We start from the raw sequence: 19,163 nt of genomic DNA on the forward strand, positions 1-19,163 counted from the left end.
AAGACAAGGATTCCTTAGAGCATTCTCATCCCACACCCTATCTTTAAACCAAAAATTATACCAAAACTCACTACGTTTTCTCTCTCCATTTCAATTTAATAATACTTTTATACCTTTTATCATTAACTTTTCTCTTTCCGTCACTCACAACCACTTTCAAAATATATTAAAAAATTATAGAGGGTGAACAGTAGCTTTTCAAATATATAGAAAAATCACTACTCTTTCTAAAATATAAAAACTATTCACTCACAACACTATGAATCACTCTCTAAATTATAAAAACACCCCTCACATAAAAAAAAGGGTTCACATAAAATAAGGGGTTGGATGAGAATGCTCTTAGTTAATACTAAATTGTGGGTAAGAGTGATACGATCCTATATTATTATTATTATTATTATTATTATTATTATTATTATTATTATTATTATTATTATTATTATTATTTAAGTTTATCTTTGATTTAGTTTCCTTATTGTAGTCAAATTATGTTTCCTTATTGCTTATTTTTTCTATTTTTATTTCTTTGTTTTCCTACATATTGTGATCTCGTTTAAGAAAAAGAATAAGAAAGAATTATTATTTTGGGTCTCTTTTCTCTTCTTCTCTTGTGTTCTTGGGAGATTGACGGTTATCTCGAATAAACCGTAACAATTGGTGCTTTCATTGAGAGGTCCTTAGCCTAGATGGCTTTGGAAGAACTCTTGTGGGAGCATCCACAATTACCTCGTTTCACTGGATCCAATCCTGCCCTATGGATCTCTCAAGCTGAACGATATTTCCTCTTTTACGCAATCTATGGCGACGAGCAGTTTCCCTATGTCGTTGAATCCTTCAAAGATGAACCATTCTAGTGGTTCAATGGTTGGCTTCGAAGTTCAGACTTCCTCACTTGGGATGATTTCACTACAACATTGCTTACTCGGTTCCATGATGGTATATATCGTCAATGCAATTGCCAAGTATGATCATGAAACCATTGTTAATGACGAACTTACTCAAGGATTGGGGGTTGTGACCTTAGGTGGGCATTCAAGTGGTAAATATAAGCAACAAAGTGGTAATTTGATGGTTAATAAAGATGCCAATCAAATTTACAACAATACAATTAGCTCGTTGGCGCTGACACCGTTAAAAGGTACAACAACGCGACCCGTGTTGCGCCCCTTGTGGTGGTCCATTGATATTGGCTCGAGTAACACCGGAAGACTCGTATGGTGGCCACCCTGGTGCTACGCAGAGACCGTCCTACTTGTCGTTGTACGACTCGAGTGGTGACCGCCATGGCAACGACATTCCGTCCTTGAGGACAAGGACGTTTTCAAGGGGTCAGGAATTGATACGATCCTATATTATTATTATTATTATTATTATTATTATTATTATTATTTAAGTTTATCTTTGATTTAGTTTCCTTATTGTAGTCAAATTATGTTTCCTTATTGTTTATCTTTTTTTATTTTTATTTCTTTGTTTTCCTATATATTGTAATCTTGTTTAAGAAAAAGAATAAGAAAGAATTATTATTTTTTCTCTCTTTTCTCTTCTTCTCTTGTGTTCTTGGGAGATTGACGGTTGTCTCGAATAAACCGTAACAAAGAGTTTACATTAAATTTTTAGTATTTCCTAATATTTGTTATCATCGGTTTGAACGTAATATTCATATTGTTTAAATGTCTAAAAATTGATTAATTTGCCTGTGCTTAATCATGGAAAGTGTTGTCTTGCAGATTAACCTAAGGTTAACGGGTTTGAGGAGCCATTTTCTTCACTCGAAGATGCGGTTCGTTTCGTCTCTGATTTACATTTTTGTTTATATTCAATTTGATGTGGCCGCCTTTTGTGTTTCTATTATATTTATGGTTTTGTTAGTTTCTCATTTATCTATTAACCATGTTTTAGGACTTGCTGCTTGATGTTGACGGTCGATCCGGTTACGGGTTACAAGTTGGGCTGCAGGTCAGTACTTGGCAGGTTGGTGGGTTAGGGTTCTGGTATGTAACAGTTACACTTCATTGAGATGTTAGTTTGTTATGCATTCTAAAACCAATTCGGGTTTGAGTTCCCTGTTCATAAAAATAAAGATGGCATTTGAAACTATGATTAGTTACATATTGTTTTAAGACTTTCAATTAAAATATTTGGTCTTCTAATGATAAGTTAAACCACTTTCAAATATAAGAAGGGTATTTAACCTGTAGATTATAATGTCGCTGCTTGTTTCAACCTGTAGGTTGTATTAAGAAACATTTTTCATTTCGTTAGTCACGTGTATGTTACAATTTGCTAAAGGGCTTACTTTTGTACTCGGTAGCAAGTGTAGATGCATATAAAATGCAACTTTTTGAACATTTACAGAAAATGATGGACGGGATAATGGCATGCAATGAACGCAACAATGAGAAAATCCCTGAGCTCACTGAGAAGTACTTACTTTTCGTCATGCCCAAATGGAGCTAAAAGTAGAAATTGACAGCTCTTCGCACGTTATAAAGCACACCAAGATCTCGAGAAACTAGATTAGGTCTTATGTAAAATGACATTATCGTGTAAGACATGATGGAATTCGGTGGTAAATAAATTATGTTTCATGTTGTTATGTCACCAACTAGTTTATTTTTAAATATCGGATCATTACAGTATTGCAAATTTACTAAGTATGTTCATTTGAATCAAGCATTTGCTAAATACATTACCCAACAGACTACTTATTGGTAGAATGCTTCGTCTACCTTTGTTGCCTTTTGATGTATCTCCATTAATCAATATAATTGTTTCTTAAAGCCACAATATTAAAGAGATTATAATACCCAGGTGTCCCTGTAACCATTAGGAGGGGCCGATATATTCCCAATAAGGGTGTTAACAGTCTTCTTAAGTTCATCTTCAACATGTAAGTCTACTTGTTCCGCTAACCAATCTACATATTCATACTGTCAAGAAAGCCATCAACGTTGAAGTAGGGCAAACATAGCTTGTTTGACCACTAAAGTCAAATGGCAGCTACCAATAATGAGGTAACAAGAATAATCTAAGACAAAAACCTGAAAGCGTAATGAATGAGTATAACGCTTCGGGATTCCATTTTGATCCATTTCTTGATAGAGTTTGTAAACATCAGCCAGCATCTCATCTTTTGAGGGCAACGATATCTTTGCGGACAAGGAAAGGGCAACCCATTTCGCTTGCAACTCAGCTAATCGATAGAAAATGCCATGATCTGATCACAATTATAGTTGTAAGAACAACAAAACAACATAAAATAATACCAAATAAATGGGGAAAATACTAGTGAATGACATACGAGAGTTTAATCCAATGAACGCAAGTCTAGGTGCATGTTGTGGAAGGAAAACATGTTTGTATAGAGGTCCAACACAGTTGTCATCAACATTTACCATGTTGTTTGATCTTAGAAAAGGAAAATGAACCTTATACCTTCAAAAAAAAAAAAAAAAAAAGTTTACTAATATGTTTTATAAGAATTTTAGGTAAAAAGGTATTAGTTATAATCCCATTTTCTTTCAAAATGACCTTTTAAAACCTTGATGACAAACAATACCTTTTATACGTAGTTTTATTTATGGATTAATAACTATCTAAGACAATAAATTTTGTGTCTAAGTTTACAAATATGAAGATATCTTATCAGTGATCTAGATAACTGTCATATAGTAGTTGGAGTCAATATATGAGATAATGGCTTCAAGTGCTACAAGACAAAATGTTCTATCCTTGTTTGATATCTTTAGTATTGGCAAATGTGAGACATAATTCACTATATTAGATAGCTACTATACCAAAACTGAAAACAAAATGACCCCTTTTGTCATCAAGCGTTTTCAAAATTACCCCGTGCAGTGTATGATTGCATCCGCTATTATAGAATCTCCATCTTCAAACTCGACTGCCCCATTATCAAAAACGTGATTGATCTGTTAAAGTTGTTAACCATTTATACATTTACATCATGAAAATTTATTTGAAAACTCTGTTTCAACAATTCAACTAAACTCAAATCACACCTTCATATGTTGCCAAATATTTCTGTATCCATCTAACTTTGTGACCTTGACATCTGAAGATCTTGTAGAAAGGTGTACCTCTTTCGCAGTTGTTGCTATTTCTCGAGATATGTCAGATGCGCTAGCCCCGTTCCCAATAATGACCACTACCTGTCCATTTGTTTGAAATAATATAGTTAGTAGGTTTTAAGATGGGTTACAAGTCAAAAACAGTCAAAACTTGTAAACATGTTGTGTGGTGTTGTGTTTCCTTTAACCTATACACCCATTTATTTCTAACATTTTGGTATATAAAACAATTTATTTCATAATTCCAAAAACTATATATGTAAATCAAAATAACAAAGATTACTCCAAAGAAAACATGTAAATATTCAAAATAAATTTTATACTATTTTATAGCTAGTTTCATCTACTTGGCATGCTAATTTCCATTTTTCTGAAAAAAAAAAAAAAAAAAACAGAATCAAATTAAAACTCCGCCTAAATGTAAAACATAAAAACTCCGAAGGTCCAATTACGTAGAATTTTTAAATATTTACTAGAAATGTGCTCTATCTATTATTATGATTATTATGATTTCTCATTTGCGGGTTGATTATGCATTTTATATGGTGGTGGCATTATGGTATCTAGTTATGGTAATGTCTGATTTCATCCACTTGCAAATTGCAAACGTTTTGTTATAGTGTAAATTTTGTAAGATCATTCACACATTTCATTAATGATAGTGAAAATATTTATAATACAATAAAGCTACAATCACTCCTTAATCATAGGAGTCTGATTACGCACGTTAAAGATACAAATAAATACAATAATTTAGATGATTGACTTTCTATTTTCTATCCCCCACCCCTTCAATTTAAAAGGTGGCGGTCCAAATCGTAACATGGTACGAAAGGTTTCAAACGAGGCGCGCAGAAGACTTTTGGTGAAGATGTCGGTCACTTGAAGATTGGTTGGTACAAACCGTGTATATAATTTGCCCGATGTAACAAGCTCTCTTACAAAGTGATAATCTAGATCAATTTGTTTATCACGCTTATGAGAAACTGGATTTTGAGTCATAAATAGAGCACTTTTGTTGTCACAAAAAAGGGTGGGTCGATCAGGTAGTAAGGCATTAAGCTCTTGTAGTAAATGAGTAATCCAAACAATTTTTGCCGTCGTGTTTGCTATAGCCCTATACTCCGATTCACAGCTGGATCATGAGACTGTAGGTTGTTTCTTTGCACTCCATGACACGAGATTGCCCTAAAAAAAATAGAATAACCATATGTGGATCGTCGTGTTTCAATGCATCTTGCCCAGTCAGCATCAGAGTATCCGACTAATGACTAAAATGAGTCCGAATGAGAGAGTGCCGAATTATTTGTTTAACCAACTGAAAATGATCAACGGTTGGAGCGTGCAAAAGTTGACAAACCTGATTTAAAGCATATGATAAATCTGGTTGAGTGATCATCAAATACTGAAGAGCACCGACTAGAGACCGATATAGAGTAGGATGGGAATGAAGTTCCCCGTTGGTGGTAAAAGTCTCATGCGGTGCCAATAGTGTACTGATCGGTTTGGAATCATAGAGGCCCGCGCGCTTAAGAATATCAGTGGCATATTTCGACTATGTGATAAAGAGGCCCGTGTCAGTGTAGGCCACTTCACCTAGGAAATAGTTTAGATCTCCAAGATCTTTGATGGCAAACTCGGTATTAAGTCGAGAAATAAATGCACTGATGGTTGACTCATTATTTCTAGTGAGAACAAGATCATCAACATAGACAAGTAAATACATAATGCATGCGGCTCGTCGAAACACAAAAAGTGAAGTATCGGCACGGCTGCAAATGAAACCATAAGATAAGAGAAACAAGCTTAAACATTGAAACCATGCTCTTGGGGCTTGCTTGAGACCCTACAAAGCTTTGGAACTTGCAAATGTGATTGGGAAATTCCGGATTATCGAAGCCCAGCGGTTGTTCCGTGAAAACGGTTTCGTTCAAGTTACCGTTCAAAAATGCATTTTTAACATTGAGTTGGTGTAACTTCCAACTGTTTAAAACATCAAGAGAAAGTACTATTCAAACTGTGGAAGCTTTTACCACGGGGCTAAACGTGTGCAAATAATCGAGACCCGGTATCTGTGTATAGCCTTGTGCCACAAGACGAGCTTTGTATCGTTTAATAGATCCATCAGAATGATACTTAATGTGGAAAACCCATTTGGACCCAACAATATTTGTAAATGGTGGACGAGGAACAAGTGCCCATGTGCGATTAAAGTGTAAAGCATTGAGTTCTTCATGCATAGCTGCCAACAATTTGGGATCCTTGGTCGTTGACTTGAAACCGCGTGGTTCAGTGAGAGCGGATAAGGAAATTTGGAGCGGATGAGTAGTGAGAGAGGATAAATCGGCTACATGTTTCGGTTTAAAAATACCTGCTTTGGACCTTGTGTTCATAGGAAGAACAGAGGTTGAAGGAATTGGTGTAGTTGTTTCATGAGTGTGGGAAGTATGCATGGGTGAGGTTTTTTGAGTGAATTGAGCATCTGGTACATGATCAGAATTTGTAGCTAATGAAGTAAGTAATGGGTGGGGAACCGAAGACGGGAAAGTATTTTGGGTCGAGGGTGAGTTTGGGGTGATGAATGATTTTTCTTGAGATGAGGTTTTATGAGAGGGCTAACATAAGGAGCAAGGATCTGGGGTAGTGGAGGATGGATTACTGGATGGAAAAGATTGGTTTGGACTGGGTGAGAATGATGGTGGGCGGGCTTACTCGGGCATGGATTTGGGCCTTGTGATAAGGAAGATGGCGGGTTTGGATGTTGTGTGGATGGGTTGGTGTCAATAGGTGTTGGTCCGTTGAATTCTTCTAAAAATGTGGTGATATCAAGCTTGGATAAACTCGCCACATTAGTTGAGCCTTGAAAAGGGAGGACGGTTTCATTAAAACGAGCGGGTCGAGTGATATAAATACGAGAAGTAGATGCATCAGGACACTGGTATCCTTTATATTGTGGGCTATATCCAATAAAAACGCACGGGATACTCCGCGGTGCTAGTTTGTGTTTGGAATAATCTCGCAAATATGGAAAAACTTGACAACCAAATGCTCGAAAATTTGCATATTGCGGGTCTTGAGCAAACATTAATTGAAATGGCGACTTGTTTTCTAATAACGGAGTCCTCGACTAATAATAAATGCTGCTGAAGTATAAGCCTCAACCTAATAAGAAGCGGGAATGTGAGCATTAAATAACATTGCTAGCCCAGTTTCAACAATATACCGATGTTTTTGTTCCGCACAACCATTTGCTGTGGTGTGTAAGGACACGAATATCGATGAAAAGTGCCATTTTCTTCAAAGATCTTACAAACAGTATGATTCAAAAACTCCATGCCACCATCACTTTGAAAAACTTTAATTTTTCTTGCACATTGTGTTTGGACAAGATTAATAAAAGTCGGTAAAACCGTATATAACCCTGTTTTGGTTTTAAGAGGATAAAACCATCTGAACCGAGAATAGTCATCAATGAAAACAATATAATAACAATAACCATCTTTGGAGCCAATAGGTGTCGGACCCCATAAATCACAATGTATAAGATCTAATGGTTGCGAAGATCGCTTTAAATTAATATCAAAAGAAAGTCTTTGTCCTTTCGCAAGTTGACAAGGAGTGCAAATATTAGGTTTGGGCAAAACCAAAATAATAGATAACGCCCCTAATTTATTCAAAATAGAAATAACATTAAAATTAACATGGCCTAAACGAGCATGCCATAACTCATAAGAAGCCCAGTTTGAAACAGTAGCAACAAAGGCTTGTGGAACTTCCTTGAGCACGTAAAGACCATTTTCGCAACTTCCTTTAGCAAGCATTTTTTTTGTTTTCCGATCCTTAATATGAAAGAAGGTTGAGATAAAAGAACATCAACCGGATAATCAGATGTTAACTTGCTGATAGATAATAGCTTCTTAGTAAGATTTGGAATGACAATTACATCACGTAAGGAAATATGATCATTAATAATAGATGTACCCGTATGAGTAACTGGGAGCGTTTTACCATTTCCAAATATAACACGAGTATTACCTTGATAAGAAGCGGACTGACTTAAAAATTCAAAATCAGGAGTCATATGCGCAGTTGCCCCGGAATCAACATTCCAATCCTGAGTATTTGTAGTGACATGGCATTGAGCATGAAAGGTTTTTACTAAGGACTTGCCTGAGGAAGAATTCTGTCTTGCATATTTGTGTAAATCTGGGCAAGATGAGGTAGAATGACCATATGTTTTGCACAATTGACAATGAGGACGTTTTTCATAGGTCCGACCCCGACCACCATTGAAACCCCCATGGGAGTTTCTGCCCCTATAAGTACCAGAAGACCGACCACCATGCGAGTGGCGTGTGTGCTGAGCATGAAAAGCAGCCTGTGGGGTGGAACTTCCATGTAAAGATTGAAGAAACAATTCATTGCTTTCTGCCTAGGTTACAAGATCATGGAAAGCTAGCGCGGGTTTAATGCCCGGATAGAAATGGAAAAGGTTTCAAAAGACGAACCTATTCTGCAAAGGAACCAATGAAGCTTGTCACTTTCCGCAACGGGTTCACCAATCGTAGCTAGCTGGTCACATATGGATTTTAACCGGAGACTGTAATCGGTTATGGAAGATGTACCTTTGGTGAGTTGACGAAAGGTGTCATGCAAAGAATACACGCGCTCAACGAAAGAATTGCTATATGCGTTTTCGAGAGCCAGCCAGATCTGACGGGCTCCGGTGATACCGAGGACTTCAGCAGTTGTTTCTTCAGTGAGAGAGGCGTACAAAATAATTACTACACGCTGATCATTTTCAATCCAGGTGGCAGCCTTAGTGTTGGTGACAATTTTATCATCGACAGTGATTGTCGCCGGTGGCCGAGGGGATGAACCATCAATGTGACCTATAAGCTTTTGAAAGGTAAAAATGGGAATCATGTGATCTCTCCATAATAAGTAGTTGGTAGTGGAGAGTTTGATTGTAAGTAAGTGTAAGATGGTGTTCATGGAGAGGGAATTGTCATAGGTGCATCTGTCATGAGGAAGAAGAAACAAGAAGCAGGGGCGATTTAGGGTTTAGATAACGAAGGGGGCTGATACCATGTAAATTTTAGTAAGAATCAACCACACATTTCATTAATGATAATGAAAATATTTATAATACAATAAAGCTACAATCACTCCTTAATCATAGGAGTCTGACTAGGCACATTAAAGATACAAATAAATACAATAATTTAGATGATTGACTTTCTATTTTCTATTATATAGTGTTGCCATAGTCACTCAAGAGTCAAAGTTTCATTATGTAGGAGGAAAAATAATCACTCACGTTTCTTGCTTTACATATAACTCTGTTTGGCGTTTGTGGAAAGCATAATAAAACAGCCCATACATCATAGACCGGGCAACTCTCCTTAGGGCATGTTCTGTAATTGTTTGCACTTTTTGTTATATAAGATTATACCCTCGTTATTGCGTAATTCATTTTCTGGATTTGTAGTTGTACCAAGAATTTCTGTTATGTTGTAATTTGATTATAGGCATCAGTTTACATCAAAAGTGCAAACGAAAGTATCATGTTTTCTAATAACTTTTTAGAGAAGAATAATGCTCCAAGAATGGTAAAGGACGTAGATTGGTCCCAGATCCACCCGCGAGCCTAAGTCAACCATAAAGTGGTCTTGGATCGTATCTGTGGATCTGGACCCACCGCTACAATAAGAAGCTAGCGGACGTCATCCACGGGCAGAAGACATGTCTCCTACGGAGGAGACAAACAACATTGGTATGTTCATCAGCCAATCATAGTCCAAGTTTCTTTAAGAACAAAGGACAACCACGATTGCACGATGAACCAATCAGAAAACGCTAGCACTATACTTCCCACCAACTGTCACATCCAATCAGAAACCTCCTGCGTACTCCCTCACAAGAATAGAAGATTCCACTGATAATGACAGCCCGATCAATCTTTCTCCACCTCCCCGGGCTATAAATACCAGACTGAAACCTATGGTTTAAGGATCCTACTCTCTCTCTCTCTCTCTCTCTCTCTCTCTCTCACTTGTTATTCTCTCAAATAACAATATTGATTCTCACGCCAGAGGGTGGTTACGAAAAGCCCCCCCCCCCAAACTCCCCTTCTCGTAATGAACTAACGGTGTTTTGTTTCGCATGTTGAATCAAGTGGATGTTGGAAGTAATTTCGGACTCCAAATCACAAGTCGGTGAACTTGAGGGACCAATATTGACAAGTCAGTCCTAGTTGGTTATATTTCATAATTATAAAATGTTTCCTATTTGTATTGTAATTAAACTAGGTAATGTCAATTGCCTGGCAAATTTGGTTAGTCTATATAAACCAAGATATGTTAGACATTATAAATTATGGTGTGAGATGCAACCGAGTTAGGGTTCATCTATAGAGATACACACGAGATGTAACCGAGTTAGGGTTCATCTAGATGCAACCGAGTTAGGGTTCATTAAGAGTCAAACCGAGTTAGGGTTTGAGGGTTGTAATCAGTTTTTTGAGTTATATTTTCTAATTAATATAAACGAGAGTTATTCGTTAGTTCAATTGATTATCAATCCAGGACTTGAATTGGTATCAGAGCGGTTACGCTCTTGGTGGTGATTGATAAGGAGGAAACCGAAGACTTAAGATATCGATCAAAGTCATGATCAACAAGGAGGCTCAGTCGAGTCGTAATCAAAAAGGAGGGTTGGCGATTGAGACAAAGGTCGGCAACGTGCTGAGATTTTGTGACCGGAACATAGTGGTGGTGTTCTTTTCTGTTTGGCGGTTGCGATAGGAAGAAAGGTGTTCCGTAAATCCGGTTGTGCAGTAGGAGCATCGTGATTGGTACTGTTGTTTTTCGTTGGAATTTATTTCTTTTCGTTGTTACGTGGTTCTGTCATCTATATATTAGTATTGAAAAAGTCTCCACAAAATTCAAAAATATTATTTGTGTTGGAGGATACATGCACATGTCACGAACACAAAAAAAAAAGATGGTTTATTTTTTACAAGGAATATAAGGTAAATGTAACGCCCGTTAATTTCCGACAAAAGGTTTAATCTTGTAGTGTTATGTACACCTTTCGGGCTTGACCCGACATTCTCCCGAGAGCTCCTTACAACCCTCGTAAACGTTTCTCACTTAACTTTTCTTACAAATTCAATCTTTAGTAAAGTGGAGGGGCTAGGATGTATTATTATTATATTATTATACAAAAAAAAAACCTCACCCTAGCCATATTCCGATCGGCGCCCCTATCCCCTCCCCCTTCTCGATTTTCGTGCAAGACCTGCTCATTTCCGGCCATCCAAACTTCAATTCCAGGTCGGTATTAAGTGTCTACAACTCTTTTTCACCTTAATCGATCATATTAACGCGCTTATTGGTCGTTAGGGTTGAGTTTTGATTATAACAATTTCTAACAGATTCGTACTCGTTTATTGTAGGGCCTGTAACTTGATGATAATCCATTTTTTTGACCGATTCTTCTTTCCATGATGTTCTAATTTGAGTCTAGTTTCCAGAAAGGTATAGTACATAATTTTTTGTACGAGATTTGAATACTTTTTATAATTTTATAAGATCGAGTGTCAAAGCTGATACGGGACGAAGGATTCTGGTCTGTCTTCCCGACATCATAACTCTTTTTAGACAAGTCAAAATTGATTGGTTCTACTTCTGAAAGTTAATATTTTGAGTTAGGAACCAAACCCAATTGGAATCGTTTAATTTGGCTGGGTAATGATTTTTATAAAAATAAAATCATTTTGTTGCGCACTGAAATAGCTGCACATACCTTTTGTGTATTGAAAAAATATAATAAAAATATTTGTAGATACCCAAGACATTTATACAACCCTGGTAAAAATTTCATAATTTATTCCTATGATTTTCCTATGTAAGAAAATACACTTTTGCATGCTAAAATCTGCTCCTTATTCTCGACATTGATCAATTCTTTCGGTTTAGGGCTTAACCGGTGGCTGCCCTTTCTCGCATCTTTCGGGGCTGTTATAATTGAAGTTTGTGCTCCGTACTCTTTTTAGGTATGTCTAGTGTAATATACTTTAGTTTCATGAGTTTTGGCATTCGTTAGATTGGTCAACTGTTGATGAAGTGAAAACTAGGTTTCGGTTGTCTAGTTTGTCAATTGTTGCGTCTAGCGCGTTGTTTGAGGGAATTAACAACCAATTCAGATGTTGTAGCCTCGGTATGATTTGTTGGCTGTGAAAAACTATATGTTTAGTTATTGGGGCTGAATTGGTTGTCGGTTACTCAAACGGGTCGGTACGGCACAAATTCGCGTTTATTGGTAGTTTGTGCATCGTGCTTGCGAATTACTCACCGATCCAAATCGTGTAGCGTCGTGTGGACTTGTTGCCTGTGATTTTACTAAATTTGGTCCACACGGGGCTGAGTCAGTATCTAAGTCCATAAAACAACCCGTTAACGCGCGTATTCGATAAAGTCACCAACTTTCGGGGGTAAATTGGGAACCCTTTGTCCCCGGGATTAACTAAGGGTGGTTTTGGGTAAATACATGGCCTCGGGGGCTGATGTAATTGAATATGGTAATGTCAAGGCTTTAGGTCAATCAAACCATGTTAGAACGTCTCGTAGGATAAACGAGTCGGTACATTTAGTTAGTAATCTTTGTGTGCAATCTGACAGGCTTGTAAACTGTGGATTGGCTTTGAAATTCTCAAACTCTTTGGTGTTTGTGTGGCCCATTTCAGGTGAGTTGATGATGCCCTTTTTACTCTTTTCAAGTTTTGGGCTAGCATGCACACCGTAATACAATTTTACACGATTTTACTCGTTACAACTATCTGGATGGTATTACATAGCCTTATTCATATTTGTGCACTTATGAAACTAACTGTGAACAATATTTTATGCATTAGGATATTGTAGACTCGTTTATGGTCTTATAATCCTTAAGGTTATACATATTACTTGTGGTCTAGGCTCGAGGTTGCTATTAGGCATAGTATTAATTCCTAGTACAAAACGATTTTTCCTGATGAAACGTTTAAACTATTTTATATAGGCTTGCTAGTACATGGTAGGCCATGGGATGTTAAAAATATGTGTAAATATATATATACACACACACATATACATTATTGTTTGGCCTATATTTGGCGGAGTTGTAGTCGTTTCGACTACGGATGTTGCGTATGCCTACTTCGGGTTTGCATACGGATGGATGGTGATCTTGGCCGGGCCAAACTATACGACTCAGGTTCTTAAATCCTGTGGCGGGCCCTGAAAAGCCCGTGAGGGGGGAGGCTCGTGTGGCATGATCATCATCAGATGTTACGTGTTTGAGTTGTACGTGTGCTCGACCCTGAATGTTATACGTGGATGTTATAGATGGTGATCTTGGCCGGGCCAAACTATACGACTCAGGTTCTTAAATCCTGTGGCAGGCCATGAAAAGCCCGTGAGGGGGGGAGGCTCGTGTGGCATGATCATCATCGGATGTTACGTGTTTGGGTTGTACGTGTGCTCGGCCCTGAATGTTATACGTGGATGTTATAGATGGTGATCTTGGCCGGGCCAAACTATACGACTCAGGTTCTTAAATCCTGTGGTGGGCCCTGAAAAGCCCGTGAGGGGGGAGGCTCGTGTGGCATGATCATCATCAGATGTTACGTGTTTGAGTTGTACGTGTGCTCGACCCTGAATGTTATACGTGGATGTTATACATATATTGTTATATATATATATATAGGAATGTACTTGGAAGGATGTTGATATATATATCTTTTGTATATGTATGTATGAGAATGTTTAGTCCTCGGTAACGATGACTTAATGGGTGCACTGTTTTTACTTTAAAAAAACTTTTGGTATGTTTACCATATTTGTTATTATTGATATTGTTTACTTAAAACTTGAACTCACTCAGCTCAAGCTGACTTTGTGTGTATGTTAGTGTGAGTTTTCAGGTTTAGAGGAGGATGCTTACCGCTTGGACGTGCTCGAGACTACTTGGACGGTTGAAGGCATAACTAGTCGGAGATTAATACGCAAACTGTTTTCTTTTCATCTATTACTTTAAACATTTAAATTATGGTTTTGGGAACTTGGTTTTAATACTTGTGATTTTCCGTTGTTTATTACTCTGAAACGATTTTAATAAGATGAAATTGTTTGACTTTAAATTTTTGAGAATTTTTGGATATGATTACCAACTGTAGGATTCCCGGGATTCGGGGTCTTACAGTAAATCAAGTTGATTTGGGATTTTTTTTATCGGTTGGTGCACCAAGTTTGGGTTGATCATTGACTGGTTTTATTTGGGTTGAACAAGTTGGTTCAGTTCAGAGTTCGTTTTTTATGGGTTAAACGAGTTATGTTTTAACCAAGGTATTGATTCAAACGATGTGCTCGTGTCTTGGTTCGGGAACAAAAGAAGATCAAGGAAGATTGATGTTCGCTCGATTAGATGACCAAAATCGTAGCCAAAGGAGTGGATATGCGAGTTCATGCGACCGAGTGAATGGTCGGGGACAGGGTCACAGAGGTAGTTGAGTTTGGGAGAGCCGAAGAACACATCTATGGATCAAGAGAGGTTCCGGAGAGATCAAGACCAAGATGGTTGTGAAAGCCGAGAAGGTCAAGATCGTGTGTCGAATCAAGTATGTCAAAGGAGGCAAGTTTAAAACAAGGACCACCTATTTGAGTCAGAAATTAAAGGGTGATTTTTGGAAGTAATTTCGGACTCCAAGTCACAAATCGGTGAACTTGAGGAACCAATATTGACAAGTCGGTCCTAGTTGGTTATATTTCCTAATTATAATATATTTCCTAATTGTATTGTAATTAAAATAAGTAATGTCAATTGCCTGGCAAGTTTGGTTAGTCTATATAAACCAAGATGTGTTAGGCATTATAAATTGTGGTTTGAGATGCAACCGAGTTAGGGTTCATCTATAGAGATACACACGAGTTAGGGTTCATCTATAGAGATACACACGAGTTAGGGTTCATCTAGATGCAACCGAGTTAGGGTTCATCAAGAGTCAAACCAAGTTAGGGTTTGAGAGTTGTAATCAGTTTTTTGAGTTATATTTTCTGATTAATATAAACGAAAAGTTATTCGTTAGTTCGTATTGATTATCGATCTAGGACTTGAGTGGAAATTGTGACGATTGGATTGACCACACCCCGGTTGAGACTTAGCCATAAATCCTAGCTTAATCCCTAGGGTTGAACCTGCGTTTCTTTAACAAACCTGTAGAAGAATGCTGGAATCATTTGTGTGATCTCCATGTGGCGTTTCAACTATGCACGTTGTTGTTAGTCGACCACCTCAACAAAAAGGTTAGAATCATCCTCAAAGCTATCCATTTGGTCTTTGCATTCTCTCATTATTTGTTAGATGCCTTAAAAGTAGTAACTGGTATCATCGATACATTATAATTTTGATAATGGGCATGTAGATAATTTGTAACTTTATTGCAATGTTAAGGTTTCTTTTATTATAATTATTTAACATAAAAATAAATATTGTGTTTTTATGGAGACTGAAATTATGAATTTTATAGGAAGAAATTTGTGTAGCTAGCACGGAAATACGTATGTAGAAGGTGATGATGCTTCAAGTGCAGCTTGCTCTTTTGCTGGTGCTGCCGTAACTGGTGGAACTATTACTGTTGAATATGTAGTTTACAAGTATATGCTGTAATTCTATGAATGAAAATCATCACATACTTTGTGAATTTGTTTTAGAATATTAAATATAAGTCAATTTCAGATTAACGTTAGTTTGTTTAACATTATGTGTCAAAATTGGAGGCAGCAGTTTCAACCGTTCGCATATAAATAGATTGGTATCCAAAGTGGTACTTTACTGATGTTATTTTGACATAGAAATTGTTATATATATATATATATATTTAGGGGTGTGATAAAGTGAAAACACTTTTTAAAAAAAAAACTTAAAACTCTTAAAAAAAAATTTTATCTTTTTTTTAATTTTTTTCAAAGTTTCTTTTTTTTTATTATTCTTATATGTTGTTATTGGTTCCAAAAAAAAAAAAACTTGTCGGTAACCTCGTCGGTGTAGCGCACATATGTAATAGTGTGCATTGCATATATGCAAAAGTGTTGTATTACATAAAATACAACACTATTGCACATATTTGATACACACTATTGTATATATGCAATATAAGACTAATACGCACATCAAATACACATTAGTACGTATGTGTAATACAACATTAACGCACATGTGCACTACATCGACTTATTTTATTATTTTTTTCCATATAATACAACACTACTACACATATACATCACACAAATATTGAATATATGCAATAAAACACTATTAAACTTAAAAAATAAATAGTAATACACATGTGTAATATAACGGTATTGCACAGTAATACGTATGTGCATTACAACAGTTTTTTTTCTTATTTTTTTTATTTTTTTGAGTAAAGGGTAAGAAACTATAAGCATAATGATAAAAACAGAATTTTGAAAATATTTTTTTATTTTTAATTAAAAATAGTTCTTTAGAATTATTTTCTCTCTAATCCGCTTTCTATATATTTATTGAGATTTTGAGATATTATATATATGATTACTGAAAAGGTAGTATCAAGAAAAGAATTATGTAAGATTTTATGAAAAATAAAAAGTGTGTATATTATAAGCATTTGAATACTTTTGATTCCATCGGTCATTTCACTTTTTTTTTACCCAATTAAGATTTAGGACCACGCGCTTTACGACAGGGGCATTAAACTCAGAAAAACATACGTAAAAACGTTAAACCACGCACGCGTTGTGAGTTGTTGCGAAATCAGCTTGTATCGGGTTACGACATCAAAACTAAGCAAAAGAAATAAACCCGTTAATGGCAAAAGACAAAAAAATATCATATGTAGAACAAAAAAACCAACACGTTACAGTTGCAAACCGATGTAAATTCGGTTAATGTCGGCGGTACCAGCACAAATCGGTAAATATGAATTAGTAAGCCAAAAAAATAATATTTTAAAGGCGTGGTATCAAACGTTGAAGCATGGATATTAAAACATGTGACAATGGAATCGCTCTATGGTAATTAATAAAAGCATTCCATGACGACTTGTCGAATGATGATGTGCGTGATCTTAAAACCACTATTAATGGGTTGTTCTTAACAAATGATGAGAATGAAGATTGGCGACACTTAGAGCGACATGCGATGAACTCTAAAAGACAGGCTCAGTCGAACAGAATAGTAAAGAGGGCAGTTGTCAAAGCAGTAGACAGTGGAGGTTCAGAAGATAAAATGGCAAGATTAGAAAAGAAGTTGGATCATCTCATGGTTGCGGGTACGAGAGAGAAAGGTCAATCTGGAAAACATATCCGGTTTGCGAAAAGTGTGGTGAATTGGGGCATGATGTGGCGAGTCGTAGGGTTATGTAGGATGAGGAAGATGAGGAGGAAGAAGAGGTCAATTTTGTTCAAGAGGAGAGAAGGTATAACAACAATAACATTAACTCAAATACCTATCACCTGGGCCTCAGAAACCACACAAATTTCAGTTATGGGAATCCGAAGACAACTGAACCCGAACATTCAGGGCAGTTCTCAGAAAACAGGTTACTAGCCGACAGTATGGGAACAGTTCAGGTAATGGTCAGAACGGGTATAATTACAGAGAGTCTGAGGGATATAACAAAGGGTATTAAAAGAATTATCAGTAGAGCCAAGTGAATTCCTCGGGTAACAAGGAGGAATCGATTAGAGATGTGATGGACTTCTTAAAACAGATGAAAGCAGATTAGGATACCCAAAATAAAAGTTTGAGTCTCAAAGACTAGAGCTCCAAGAAACATGTTTACTAAAATTAGTAATTTAAATTTAAAGTTCCATTTTCCTTAGATTTACTTACACCCAAAAATTTAAGTAAACGGAAACCACCTAAGGGTGAAAGGTGGAAAAGTTTTGATGGGCACCCTTCCCCCGAGACTTCAAGATCCAGGAGTACCTATTATTTCAATACAAATAGGTGATGTTACATTAGATAAGGCTTTGTTGGATCTTGGATCTTGTGTAAGTATTTTACCGAGGAGTTTGTATGATCAGTATGATTTTGGGCTAGTATAAAAAGTTAAAACCACAGTAGCGTTGGCTGATCAAACTCCTAAGTGTCCCAGGGGGATTGGTTCACTGACCCATTTGAGTTGCCAAGAGTGCTTTCATGTTCTTTTTGCTATGGTTAATCCAGGGACGTGTATATTATGTTGTAATTAAAACTTTGTGGGTGTAGTTTACTAGAAACCTCCACAAGACCTTACTTGTCCACCCCGGCTACTGGGAGGTTAAAGGGCTTGTTGCATACGCTAAATGCAACTATGATTCATACGAAAGTGAGTTAGGTTCTTTTGTCACATTTTACTCATTTAACAAAACCGACTATGAAATTGACTAATTTAGCTTGATAAATGCTACTAATTATTTGAACAAAGCAAAAATAGTAAAGTTCTTAAAAGACATAAGGCGTAATATTATTCGTGAGAAGCTTGGTTCCACACGTTTTAAATATTTACAGATTAATTCAAGTCTTTGGAAAAGATGGATTACACTAAGCTAAGGATGAATTCGAACTACTTAAAATCCGGTGATTTTGTTGCATGCTTTGCGTTGTCATTCTAGTTTATGTGATAAAAGTGTAATTATATTTTTTTAAACTGTTTTGAGCATCGCATCTCGGTTTTAAAATTGCTAAATATTCAATTTTAACCCCGTCCTTCTATACATTAAAAAAAAAGTTTAAATTTTCAACATGGGAGGGACAATGTTTACATAAAGTGTGGGGATGGAGGAAATAGAAAATTTCATAATAATAATAATAATTTAAAAATATCACTTGAATTAAGAATACTTGCAAAATAATGGGAAATGATAGAAAAATTGGGAGTTGGCTTCTTCAAGAGTAGTATTATATATAAGATATTAAAAAGGCGTAAACATACTTAATTTGTGATATGTTGGTAGGCCCAGCCGATAATGAAGGCTTCTGAAGATGTAATAATGTACC

At 36.5% G+C, this 19,163-nt stretch overlaps 1 protein-coding gene across 1 annotated transcript in view; it reads right to left on the reverse strand.

Annotated features, from left to right (window-relative positions):
* Positions 1 to 2,804: 2,804 nt before the first annotated feature.
* LOC143598209 (flavin-containing monooxygenase FMO GS-OX5-like) overlaps positions 2,805 to 19,163 on the reverse strand; it is a 30,864-nt gene continuing 14,505 nt past the window's right edge. The window contains exons 3-7 of the mRNA XM_077076489.1: positions 4,029 to 4,178; positions 3,856 to 3,938; positions 3,308 to 3,441; positions 3,048 to 3,223; positions 2,805 to 2,936 (exon numbers count right to left, since the gene is read on the reverse strand). Of these exons, the coding sequence (XP_076932604.1) occupies positions 2,805 to 2,936; positions 3,048 to 3,223; positions 3,308 to 3,441; positions 3,856 to 3,938; positions 4,029 to 4,178 (675 nt within the window). The remainder of the gene's footprint in view (positions 2,937 to 3,047; positions 3,224 to 3,307; positions 3,442 to 3,855; positions 3,939 to 4,028; positions 4,179 to 19,163) is intronic.

The sequence above is a fragment of the Bidens hawaiensis genome, unplaced genomic scaffold, assembly GCF_021521415.1.
Source record: "Bidens hawaiensis isolate Kalapana, Puna unplaced genomic scaffold, B.hawaiensis_p1.1 tig00049800_1, whole genome shotgun sequence".
Classification (NCBI taxonomy): Eukaryota; Viridiplantae; Streptophyta; class Magnoliopsida; order Asterales; family Asteraceae; genus Bidens; species Bidens hawaiensis.